The sequence below is a fragment of the Macaca mulatta genome, chromosome 6, assembly GCF_049350105.2.
Source record: "Macaca mulatta isolate MMU2019108-1 chromosome 6, T2T-MMU8v2.0, whole genome shotgun sequence".
Taxonomy (NCBI): domain Eukaryota; kingdom Metazoa; phylum Chordata; class Mammalia; order Primates; family Cercopithecidae; genus Macaca; species Macaca mulatta.
Genome location: NC_133411.1, coordinates 163650075 through 163663252, shown reverse-complemented (window position 1 = coordinate 163663252; position 13178 = coordinate 163650075). Strand labels below are relative to the sequence as shown.

General features: G+C 49.1%; 1 protein-coding gene across 8 annotated transcripts in view; it reads right to left on the bottom strand.

Moving 5' to 3' along the window:
* Window positions 1-13178, bottom strand: part of LARP1 (La ribonucleoprotein 1, translational regulator) — a 140384-nt gene that overhangs the window by 23226 nt on the left and 103980 nt on the right. For 7 of the 8 annotated variants that reach the window (XM_015141309.3, XM_077937365.1, XM_077937366.1 and 4 more), the window contains exons 2-7: window positions 4271-4332; window positions 3947-4012; window positions 1655-1829; window positions 718-846; window positions 441-641; window positions 179-341 (exon numbers count right to left, since the gene is read on the bottom strand). In XM_015141309.3, coding sequence (XP_014996795.1) covers window positions 179-341; window positions 441-641; window positions 718-846; window positions 1655-1778 — 617 coding nt within the window. In that variant the 5' untranslated portion in view covers window positions 1779-1829; window positions 3947-4012; window positions 4271-4332. Of the gene's footprint in view, window positions 1-178; window positions 342-440; window positions 642-717; window positions 847-1654; window positions 1830-3946; window positions 4013-4270; window positions 4333-11454; window positions 11670-13178 lie in introns of those variants that run through there. The other variant, XM_077937368.1, reaches the window with a different exon arrangement.

Here is a 13178-nt window from a genome sequence, read left to right as displayed (position 1 = left end):
GTAATAAACAATGAGAATGTGGTTATCACTTCTGTAATAAACAATGAGAAAAGCTATCTTTTCAGCCTGAGGCTGAAACTGCTGCTAAGCACCAGAAGGGCCTGCCCAGCTACTACACTCTAGCAACCCCTAACCTCTCACTTATTCCTCCAGGGTAAGAAGGCTTCCGCGCACTCACATCTGGCGCTTGATGTAGTCTTTGAGCAGTTCCTGATCCACGCTGTAAAGCTCGGTGCTGCTGACATTGTCAAAGTAGTAGGTGATGTTGTTCATGTACTTGGGCATACGAGGTCCCTCCACACCATCAAACTTTCGGTAGCCAAACTGGTAGTCAAAATGGGCTATGGGGGAAATCGGTGCCATGAGGGAGAGGAGATTCCTGCCCACCACCCCCGCTGCACACCCTTGGACATCCCGGAGCCCAAAGGGGCCTCACGTACTTCGAGTGCCACCCCGGCCGCGTCCCCGGCCGCGACCACGCCCCCGTCCACGGCCACGGAAGGAAGCCCGCGCCCCACCAGCCCCATCACTCTTCACACTCGATGTCTCATCCTGGTCGTGCCAGGCAGGCTCCGGTTTGATCTCTGGTTGCCAGGCTGGGGTGGGGGGGGCCACGGGCACGTAGGTGGCAGACTCAGACCCTATGGGGAGAGGGGTACCAGGTCAGGCCTGAGGGTGTCTCCCAAGCCCAGGCCCTCCATAGTGGGTAGTGCATACCTTTGATATCTCCGCGATTGGCAGGTATGTGTCTAGGTTCCGGCGGGCGAGTGGGGCGTGAAACCAGTTTCTCTCTGGGTACTTCGGGCTTCATGTCTATTTGTAACGGAACCCACTTGTGTTTGTTTCCTGGGAGACAGCATGGGCACATGAGAAAGGCTTGAGGGAGAGGCCACTCCTAGCCAGCTCTACCTACTCCTCCTCTTCTGCCCTGTACTTGGGCCCAAATCACAATCTGGTTACCTTGGGCAGATCCCTTTCCCACACATTAGCCCTCTTTTTCATCTCTAAAATAAGCTGGTCAGTGGCCCTCAGTGTGTTAGAGACTCCTCGTTAACTCCTACGATCAGTGTCTCCATGGCCACAGAATCCCCTTCAGGAGTCAGACACATGGCAGCCCAGAATGAAGACCATGCTTTCCAGACTCCCTATAGACAGGTGCCAAAACACTGCCTGTGAGAGTTAAGCTGAAGTAACCAACTCCAGGTTGAGTCCCTAAAAGGAAAGGGGCCATCCTTCCCTCTTCGTTTCCTCCTAGCTAGAAGGAGAAGGAAATAGGAAGCCATCAGTGATCATATGAAGAGCCAGTGTACCACAGCAAGCTGAAGGGATTCAGGAGTTGCCATACCAGGCCTGGCATATTTACAGCAAGCTGTTACATCAAAGAAGGTTTTATCTTGTTTAAACCATGGTTACTCTAGATCAGCATTAGAGAAGCCAAATTTTCAGCAGGTTTTTTGAAAACTCTTGTGTTTGAGAGGAGGGACTGATTAATGACAGATGGTTGAAGACTGCTGTCTCACCAGCCTACATCCATCAGTTCCCCTCTGACTTTTCAGAGGGGGTACCTAAAACTCCTCCAGCAGTCCCCTGGAGTCCTAACATTTCACAGTTCTACCCTGCCACTTTCTCCCAAGATCTGCTCCCAGTCACTCACCTTTCTTCTTCTGTCCGCCTCGCTGGCAATCCTCATCTCCATTCTTTTCCTCCCCTGATTCGTCCGATTTGGTTTTTGGACTATCCTTACTATCACTCCCTTCTCCTTTCTCCTGTTCCTTCATGTCCTTCTTGGGTGGCAGTTTACGGGCAGGCTGAGGCTTGTGGGACTGTGGCTACAGCAGGAAGTAAAGTAACAGGGAGGTGAGTGTAAGTGCCTCGTGGTATAGGAGGGAAGGCACTCCCTGTCACTAGAAAGGCAGGCAGGAGCCACAGCATGCAATGGTAGGCTGGACAGGATGTATTCTAAGGTCATTTGCACACCTGAGATGGTTTCACTGGGAAGCATGGTCAAATAGGCCAGAAGGTGGAAAGGCAACTTATCTCTCCAGCTTCCAAGTCTAAGTGACAGAGACAACCTTCAGGACAGCAGTGCTGAGGCTCACGGGGGCAAAATTATTCCCTGCAATAGGGCCATGTTGTCTAGGTCGTCTGTGGGAAGGAAGAGATGCCCTCTGGCCTATGAACAACAACTCTGTCTGTGAAGTAAAAGCGGCCACAGCCAGTGAGTAAAGACTCTAAGCCATTGGCCCAGAACAAAAGTGCTGGGAAGAAGAGAACTGACTAGGAGTCCTCTCTTTGCTAGGGCCCAAGAGAATTTTATAAGCTTCCCCAAGACATGTGGTCTGGAGGTCGGTGCTTGGCCTAATGACCACTCTCCTATTTCACTCAGAAAACCCAAGCGTAGTGATGGAGAACACAGGCTGGGGAATAATACAACACACCTGACTTCCAATCCCCACTTGGCCATCAAGGGCTAGTAATTAACCTCTGCAAGTCTCAGCAGCTTCATCTGTAAAATGGGAATTATAAAAGGACCTATCTCAGAGTCACTGTGAGGGTTAGATGAGATGACGAACAGGCAATTCAGGTGACCCTTGAATAAAATGGCTTTGAACTGTGTGGGTCCACTTATATCCAGGACTTTAAAAAACCAAATACAGATCAAAAATACAGTATTAGCAGGATGTGAAACCTGTATACACAGAAGGCCAACTTTTCATATATGTAGGACTTGAGTATGCAAAGATTTTGGTATACACAGGGGTCCCGGAACCAACACCTGCCACCAGCCCCGCCGTGTATAACAAAGGAAAACTGTACTTGGCAGTCTCTGACACAAAGCAAAGGTTCAAATGATGCCAGTTCTTAGCTATTTCAATGTTGCTCAGATTGTATTAACCACTCCATTTAGAAAACTGAGAGGCTGGCGGACTGGGCGCTGTGGCTTACGCCTGTAATCCCAGCACTTTGGGAAGCCGAGGCGGGCAGATCACCTGAGGTCAGGAGTTCAAGACCAGCCTAGCCAACATGGTGAAACCCGTCTCTAAAAAATACAAAAATTAGTCAGGCATGACAGTAGGTGCCTGTAATCCCAGCTACTCAGGAGGCTGAGGTGAGAGAATCACTTGAACCTGGGAGGCGGAGGTTGCAGTGAGCTAAGATCACACCATTGCACTCAAGCCTGGTGACTGAGCGAGACTCCATCTCAAAAAAAAGAAAAGAAAACAGAGGCCAGGAGGCACAGTGGCTTATACCTGTAATCCTAGCACTTTGGGAGGCTGAGGCAGGCAGATCACTTGAGGTGAGGAGTTCAATACCAGCCTGGCCAACATGGTGAAACCTTATCTCTGCTAAAAATACAAAACTAGGCCAGGCGCGGTGGCTCAAGCCTGTAATCCCAGCACTTTGGGAGGCCGAGACGGGCGGATCACGAGGTCAGGAGATCGAGACCATCCTGGCTAACACGGTGAAACCCTGTCTCTACTAAAAAATACAAAAAAAAAACTAGCCGGGCGAGGTGGCGGGTGCCTGTAGTCCCAGCTACTCGGGAGGCTGAGGCAGGAGAATGGCGTGAACCCGGGAGGCGGAGCTTGCAGTGAGCCGAGATCTGGCCATTGCACTCCAGCCTGGGTGACACAGCAAGACTCCGTCTCAAAAAAAAAAAAAAAAAAAAATACAAAACTAGCCAGTCGTGGTGGTGAGTGCCTGTAATCACAGCTACTTGGGAGGCTGAGGCAGGAGAATTACTTGAACCCAGGAGGTGGAAGTTACAGTGAGCTGAGATTGTGCCACTGCACTCCAACCTGGGCAAAAAGAGTGAAACTCTGTCGGGGGGCAAAAAAAAAGAAAACTGAGAAAGGTTAGAGCTAAGGCTCTCTGGAAGCTTGATGAGCTAAATGTGTGTATGTCAACAGAGTTCAAACCTGCCTATCCTTCCACAAGGACTCACCTGAACACTCTTGTGGGCTATCTCTCCAGGTGTGGGCCAGTTGATTGCATCTCCAAAGTCACCAACCTGCAGGGAACATACACTATGAGGGCCCCAGGAGTGACCCTGCCTTTGCTATTCAGCCCCCAACCCAAGCTTCACCAAGAGATCAGAGGCCACATCAGTCTGTTCACCAGGACCACTCACAATGGATACCCAGAAGGAGCTCCCCTGGAATTCACAGACAATCCAGAACTTGTTGGCAGTCCAGGAGCATTCACTAGAACAGGAAAGAGGCCACCACCTCCAGAAAGTCCCCTTGGGTTGCCCACTCTGATTCCTTACCTTGCTGCCTTTGCGCTGTTTAGGAACAGCTGCCCTCACCACTTTGGCTGGAGCAGAGTGTTCTATGGGAACAAGAAGGGAGAGTTAGTAATGCAAAGCCCAGGTGATGGGGCTACTGCCAGCTCCTCACCCTCATCACCGTCCCCACTCTACCAAGCAACCTGCAAGTTCCCAAAGGAGAAAGACACAGTAGAGAGGGGAAAGACATATGCTCAAACACCAGTAACAATTTTACCAGCCCATTTCTAAAGAAGTCATAGAAAGCAAGATCATGCAAAGAGCCAGGAGCCAGCAGCCAGCAGCCAAAACCCCAGGAGTCCAGCCTCAGGTGGGAGGCCCTTAGAGAGAATAGTTCTTTAACAGAAGTTGAGGCCTGGAGAAAGAAGTCCATGTCACCAGAGTCAGCACTATAATTCAGGGTTCCTGAATCATGGCAGATGTCTGAAAGATCATTTGTGGCCCTAATATTCTAGAAGTCTGATGTGAGCAGACCAGGACTAGTGATCATTGGGAAGGCAAAGTAAAAACCCTAAGTGAGCCATCAAGAAATCTAGGGACCACACCAGGCCAGCTGCTCAGGAATGATTTTGTCTTCTCAGTTTCCAACGAAAAAGTGGACTCCCACTTGACTCAACAGTCCTACCTCTAAGAATTTATCCTAATGATACAAATTAGACAAGAGTTATGTACAGAGATGTCCTACTAAAATATTATCTATAACTGCAAAAAATGGAAAACAACCTACATACCCCAAAATAGGGGACTGACTAAAGTTCATCCATTTTTAGAAGAGTCATTAAAAAGACAATGATCTCTACTAATATAAAAAAGACGGACACAACAAATGAAAAGTTTGTTTGTGGCCAGGCGCGGTGGCTCATGCCTGTAATCCCAGCACTTTGGGGGGCCAAAGCAGGTGGATCACCTGAGGTCAGGAGTTTGAGACCAGCCTGGCCAACATGGCGAAGCCCCGTCTCAACTCTATTAAAAATACAAAAAATTAGCTGGGCATGGTGTTGGGCACCTGTAATCCCAGCTACTTGGGAGGCTGAGGCAGGAGAATCACTTGAACCCAGGAGGCGGGGGTTGCAGTGAGCTGAGATCACACCATTGCACTCCAGCCTGGGTGACGGAGCAAGACTCTGTCTCCAAAAAAAAAAAAGTGTTTGTTTTGAGACAGAGTCTCGCTGTGTCGCCCAGCCTGGAGTGCAGTGGTGCCATCTTGGCTCAGTACAACCTCCACCTCCCAGGTTCAAGCGATTCTCCTGTCTCAGCCTCCCAAGTAGCTGGGACTACAAGTGCACACCACCATGCCCGGTTCATTTTTGTATTTTTAGTAGAGATGGGTTTCACCATGTTGGCCAGGCCAGTCTCAAATGCCTGACCTCAAGTAACCTGCCTGCCTCAGCCTCCCAAAGTGCTGGGATTATAGGCGTGAGCCACCACACCTGGCTGAAGTTTTTTAAAAATCCTTCTTGTAAAACAAAAATGTGCACATGCACACACATACAGTACAAACTCTAGAAGGACATGTAAGAACTACCAGGAATTAAATATGACATTTACAGGGACTTCAGTTTTTCAACAGACAGACATGGGCTTCCACCCCCTACCAGAGCCACTACCCCCTCAAGATACCCCACGTGCCTTCGAGAGCTGGAGCTGTGGAACCCAGCCAACAGCATTCCACACCCCCAGCCCAGGGCGATGGTGAACCAGAAAATCTCAATTCCAAGAAGATAGAGTTCTTAGGCCCAAGGGGCCATTCTGCACCCATACTCCTGCAACTTCTGGGTTAGCCTGGATGAGCCTAATACCATCTAGTCCCCTGATAAAATCTTTGTCTGCTTCAAACCAGGACCAGGTTCGTGTATACCTGCACTATGGCTGGTAATCACTTCTCCCAGTACCCAGCAACACTGTGTGCCTGCTACCAGGAAAGCAGGCCAAAGGGCCTGTGTACCACCACTACCAACTTCACTAACAGGATGTTATAAAGAGGAATCAGGTGCAGAGGGCAAGGTATTCCTGAAGACTTTTCCTTAAAAAGTCGAGGCAAAGTCAAATCATTGATCACAAAAGGAGACGGTAAACTATAGAAAGCTCAGCCTCCAATCAACGTTTTGAGAGCCCTCCTGCCATGAAAAGACCTCACCAATTCCCTACTCTGCCACCAATCCCAAGCTGATGAGAATACAGTCTAAGCATACACATGAATATTCTTAAATTAGTCCTGTGTGAGTTTGTTGAAAAAGGTCCATCCCCAGATTCCTCTGTCCTGAAAACCCATGGTGCCATTCTTTCTTTGCTCCCAGGTGGGGCTTCAGGTTGCCCCCGACAAGTAGAAAAAAGCTCCCAGAAAGGCAGAAAAATCCACTGGGAAGCAAGAGCCACTTCTGCCTTTAAAATCTAAAATTCACAGATTTGTTAAAATCCTATTGGGCTTCAAGGAAACCCAGAAGGGTTCAGATGAGCTGCTGTCAGGCCTTGCAAGAGACCAGAAAGAAGACTAGGCTTTCCGATGACTTCAATTATCCATCTCAGCCACCAACCCTCACCAGGTAACCCACTAGAGCAGGTGTGCACACAGGTACACACACGCACACACAGAATATACAGGTTCAGCTGGGCCTGGCATCTGTAATGGCTGCCAATGCAAACCAATCCTTTGCACAGGCACCAATCCCCATGTCTAGCACCATCCCAACCAAATCAGGGGATAATTCTCCTCCTTCTACCCCTGCATTCTGAAACCTGCATGCCTGCTGCCACTGACCCAACGCCCAGTCAGGAAACACCATTCACTTGGTCAAGAAAACAGTTATAGCTGGGCATGGTGGCTCACACCTGTAATCCCAGCACTTTGGGAGGCCGAGGTGGGCGGATCACCTGAAGTTGGGAGTTCGAGACCAGCCTGAGCAACATGAAGAAACCCCGTCTCCACTAAAATTACAAAATTAGCCAGGTGTGATGGCACATGCCTGTAATTCCAACTACTTGGGAGACTGACGTGGGAGAATCGCTTGAACCCGGGAGGCAGGAGGTTGTGGTGGCAGAGATTGCACCACTGCACTCCAGCCTGGGCAACACAAGTGAAACTCCGTCTCAAAAAAAAAAAAAAAAAAAAAAAAAAAAAAAGAAGAAGAAAACAATTATAGAATGACAGGACCATAGTTCCAATCCACTCAATTTGTAGATAGGGAACTGAGGCCGGAAAAAGGGAAGGGACTTCCTCAAGACTAGCTGCAGAGCTAAGATGAGAAGCTATAAATCTTGACTCCCTTGCCAAAGCTCCTCCACAGCTCACCAGAAATTCCAGGAAGCCCAGTGGTTTCCATGTGTCTACTGGTGAGGAATGGGTCAAAAACCTTCTTAGTGTAATCTAAGAGCACTTGCCTGGTTTTTCTGAGTAAACAGCTACTGATGACTGGGCCCAGCAGCTTATCCACCCACAGGTCTCTGAGGCCCAGATTGTAGGAGGGAGGATGGCACACAGAGTCCCTACGAGGGTCTTCTTCCTCAACTAAGGCAAACCAGAGCCTAAAGGGTATCTGTAAGAGAATGAAAACCACCTTCTGTCCCAAAGGACTATAGCCAGGAGTCAGTACTAATTCTGGTAATTCTAGTTCCAGGGGGTCCAGGGGCTTCTTAAATACACACGTGCCTTTGTTAAAAATGAAGCATACCGGCCGGGTGCAGTGGCCCACGCCTGTAATCCCAGCACTTTGGGAGGCCTGAGGTCAGGAGTTTCAGACTGGCCTGGCCAACATGGTGAAACGCTGCCTGTAACTAAAAATACAAAAAATTAGCCGGGCGTGGTGGCATGCACTTGTATTCCCAGCTAATCAGGAGGCTGAGGCAGGAGAATTGCTTGAACCCGGGAGGCGGAGGTTGCAGTGAGCTGAGATCGCACCACTGCGCTCCAGCTTGGGTGACAAGAGCAAAACTCCATCTCAAAAAAAATAAAATAAAATAAAAGTGAAGCATACCAAAATTGCTATGTGTAAGAAGCAATCTAAACGTGGTGGTCGTGAGGACACTTGAGGGCTTTTCTGGCAACTATCTGCATGGCAAACCCACTATTTTCACTTGGATTACTTAAGGTTATTTTGAGTGTTAAGCAGGGAGCTAATGATACTACTGCTAATGAAGGATGAAGAGAAATGAGGGGTAGAAGGTGGGTGCTAAGGAATGGCAGGGCAGAGAGGAATTACTAACTGGGATGCTTGCAGTAGGGATTGCGGCTCCTCTGTAAAGTGGACTGCTTGATGACCACACGACCTTGACTGTCTAACCCCAAGATTCTTTGAGCCTCTATTTTCAAGTGTGTCTAACACCCCCTCATTCAAAGACCACCTAGGAAAGTCAGAGGGCCCCATTAAGCACGTGGACTTTGCTATGGGATGGACTTAGGGTGGAGTCCCTACCTACTCTGCTCCTCACAGGGTCCCTCTGAACTTCACCTTCCTCTGTAAAATTGAAGTCATAGTTACATGGCTGCTGGAACAGTTAAATGAACAGCGCACAGTAAGAGTACCTAGCACACAATAAATGCCCAACAAATGCTAATATTACAATTCACAAAGGAAGCTTACTATTTCCAAGCAATCACCACCCTCACTCTGAGAGAGATGGGGATGGCGGGGAGATACACCAAATCATCTCTCAAAATGAAAGAATCAGAACGTATGGGAAAAATTTCTCTTAGGGATCAACTGGTTCAATTCATCCAGTCCAGACTGCCAATGAGGCCCCCCCATCACCTGGCTCTTCTGAGTGGTAATCCATGCCCACTGGGTGGGGACACCACACCACCACATTGCCCTCCAGAGACAGAAGGCACCTGGGCCCCAGGGCAAGTTTCCCCAGGAAAGGAAGGCTTCCGAACTTTGTAGTTTAAAATGGGGAAAGAAAGATGGGGGAATTTACCACAGGTCCCCCAGGGGTGCTTTGACATAAAGCCCTGCTTTGTTAGGGAGGAAGGAAGAACATGGAGAAGGCTGAGAAAGTTCCCTTTCAGCTGAAATTTGGTCATTCCACTTTGTACTCAGTACAGAAAAGGAAAACAGCCCAGGCTCAAGGAGTCTCTCTCAGCTTACTAAACCCATAACTCTGGCCTGTACACAGTCAGGTAAAAAGATTTAAAGGTGTTTTCACTACTGTCTTGTTCTCAAAAGATCCTAAGGCTGCTGAACTTTTGAAACAAAAGCTACCCAGAGGTTCCAGATGTGAAGGTCTGAGGAGCAAGAACTTGGTTCAACCAACAGGTAGAAAGCACATGGGTGATGCAAACTCATAGGTCACAGTAAAAAAAGCTGGTAAGAGGCAGGAAGAAGCTAGAATTAAAACTGAGGGACTGGTGCGTGAAAGGTGAAAAAAGGCAGAGCTATCCAAAGAAAGCCTTCAGTACCCAGAGTGGGTGACTACAAAGACTACCAGATTTCAGCCCTGAGCACTGCCAGGAAAATTAGGAAGACCAAATGCTTATTTGGGGACTGGTATCATCTCTTGGAGATTGGCATCTGAAAAGGCTGAGTTTACCAGAGAGCTAAGAACTACTACCTTGAGGAACAAGGTAATCTGTTGGGTTTAGGGGCTGTATTACATTCACACTCACCCATCTGCTACCATACACCTGGCCATTAGGTCGACCTCCTTGGGGGAGACCTCCCAGACTTCAAGTCTGGTGAAGTACCCTGCTATGTGCTCCCACGGTACTGTTTACTGGTTGGTTACTTATCTGCCCGTTCCCTGAGAGTAGGGACCACAGGGCTGCTTTCACAGCACTACCCCAGTGTCTAGCTCAGGGCCTGGCAACACAGCAGACACTTGTTTAATGAATGGTGACTTCACACCAGAAGAGGCTTTGCTTGTCAAGTGCTAATTCCTGAGGTTACAGCCTCAACCCTTAACCTTCAGCTGGGGCCCTCCCAAGTACAGAGAAACTGCTAGTGTCCTAGAAACTGCTGGCTCCCAGAGGAATGCAGGCCCTAGCCCAGCTTTGACTCACAGGCAACCCAACTGCCTGATATCAGTGCTGCACCTCAGCCCAGAATGCAACACTCATCAGTTGTATAACCCCTGGGAGCATTACCTACCATTCTACCCCAGCATCACCCTCCTTACTAATATTGGGTCTACAGGTGTGAGGACAGAAAGAAAGATCTCAACCACTTAGATTTCTCACCAAAGCACAAGAAATGCTAGCAGCCAATTGTAGATGCACAATTAATGACAAGTGTAAACAATATGTAGTGAGCATTTACTAGACATCACACACTGTTTTAAATTCTCGGCAGGGATTCTCTTAATCTTGATCATGCTGAATTAGTTTCTTTCATTGGTCCCATTTTAAAATGAGGAACCCAAGACACATGGTGGAAAGGTTATTTGCCAAGATAACAGCCAGCAAAGAGCAGAACAGGATTTGGAGTCAAGCAGTCCGACTCTAAAACCTGTGCTCTTAACCACTAAAAGGAGGTGGAAGAGAAGCTAAGGGGTATAAGTTACCACCTTATTGTAGCCAACAGGACAGTTTCTCAACAGCAGGGATGCCCGGGCATCATTCTACATACTGGGGAAAACCAAAGCCTGTTGCAGTGACGCCTAAGCTAACAGCTGGGCAAGTGGCACTTCAGTGGTTGGAAGTGCCTAGTTTCCCTACCCAGAGAGGCAAGAGAAACCACCACCAAGCACACCCAGCTTGAGTCTAACTCCAGAACTCTGGCACTAGCAGCCCTATGAGGAAAGAGACATTCCTTCCAGACCCACCTCCCAGTTCCTCCCAGTTCTCCCAGAGGCTGCTCAGGGGGATCCAGATGACATGGATTGTGCCCCTCCCTCAGCCCCCAGATATGAGGAAGGCCACCACTATCTCCCTGAGCCTGTGTCCAGGGACCCTGACTGTGGAAGGCAGCAATACCATCTGGAGGGTGAGGCAGGCAGGAAAGAGTGCCTGGGTTATACTACCCACCTGTGCCTGTCCCTCCCAGGCCAGCCTGGGGGCAGATTATCGGAAAAGCCTGGCTACTTTCAGCTGTCACTCATCCTGGGGATAGGGTGGAGTCATAGAAGGGAGCCTGGAGACCCACAGGCCTTTCCTCCCATGCTGACTGACCCCAGCGCCCCCCAAGCAGGAACATTCTTCTATGGAGTAAAGAGAATGCCATGTTAGCCCTCCTCACCTTGGTCACCAGCTGCTGCTGTCGGTACCATCTCTCAGAGGCCTCTCTGCCCAGTCCTCCCACCCAAATTTCCCCTAGACCTGCAGATGAAATGCAGGAGGGGCCGGAAGGGCATTCTTAGGGAGAGGAGTGGGCAGAGAAAGGGAAGGAGAGAAATGTTCAGAAGGTCAGACCATCTTGAGTTCCTGCTGAAAGGAAGCTGCAGGCCACCAGTCAGCTCGGGAGCTGCTGGCCTGGGAGGAGGGGCAAGGGTGGGCCAGGCTCCAGTCACATGATGCTGGCCAGCCTGGCCCAGCCCAGGCCCAGCCCCAGCTGACTATCTTTAGCCTGTGGTGACCCAGGTGGCCCAGTGCTCCCACTCTCCCTGCCCAGACGTGGACCCAGCCACCCTCAGGTGGCTGTGGCCACTCCCACTGCTGGTACCAGTCCCTGAAATCCTGGTCCAAAGCTGATCAATAATCAACACAGCTGAAATGTATCAGTGGCCACTAAAGCTCCTAGGCCTCCAAGTGCCAGCTCCCTAACCCAGCCTTTTCTAACGAGCACATTTGGTTCTAGTTAGAACAGTGATAAAAATCACCTTTTACTAGCATACTGACTAGGTACCAAAAACTAAGTTGCTGTCTATGTATGATTTCACTTAATCATCTCAAAAAGACACAATTATTCCAGTTGTCCAGAAAATGACACTGAAGGAAGGGACTCGCCCAAGGTCACAAAGTTGAAGAGCAAGATGACTGATTCCTCAGGCCTAGTCACAGATCTCAATATAAATTCTCCTCAGGAGGCTTCCTGACTGCCCAATGTAAAGTGCTACAAAACCAGCAACTCTGGATCAAGTTCTAATTCAGTCTACAATTTAAGGTCTTCAGGGCACTCACTGCAGCCTGAAATGGTTGCCTCTGTGTGTATCTCAACTCCACTAGACTGCAATCAATTACTGAGCGCTCACTACAGAGGTGTCCAATCTTTTTGCCTTCCCTGAGCCACAATGGAAGAATCATTGTCTTGGACCACCTGTAAAACACACTAACACTAATGACAGCTGATGAGCCTAAAGAACAAAAATTGCAAGAAAATCTCAATGTTTTAAGAAAGTACAAATTTGTGTCAAGACGCATTCAAAGGCGTCCTTTGGACAAGCTTGCCTTACTATGTCTTTGCATAGTGCCAAAGTTTTTTACATGTAGTAGCTCATTTATTTTATTTTATTTTATTTTTTTGAGACGGAGTCTTGCTCTGTCACCCAGGCTGGAGTGCAGTGGCGCCATCTCAGCTCACTGCAAGCTCCGCCTCCCGGGTTCACGCCACTCTCCTGCCTCAGCCTCCCCAGTAGCTGGGATTACAGGTGTGTGCCACCATGCCCGGCTAATTTTTTTGTATTTTTAGTAGAGACAACGTTTCACCACGTTAGCCAGGATGGTCTCGATCTCCTGACCTCGTGATCCACCTGCCTCAGCCTCCCAAAGTGCTGGGATTACACGTGTGAGCCTGGAAGGTAGGTATGATGATGACTCCCAGTTAAACAAATGAGCTATGCATAACCAGTTTGTGGAGCTCCCATGGGCTCTCATAGGCCCTGGACTTCAGAAGCCAATCCTCTCAGGCAGGTTGCCAGGCACGCACAACTCCATGCACACCTGACTCCATTACCCTGATGTGGGAGGCTGCCAACCTCAGAGGTTTTCTTCCTGTCCTTGGTGGTCAGCCACCACGTCAGGTAA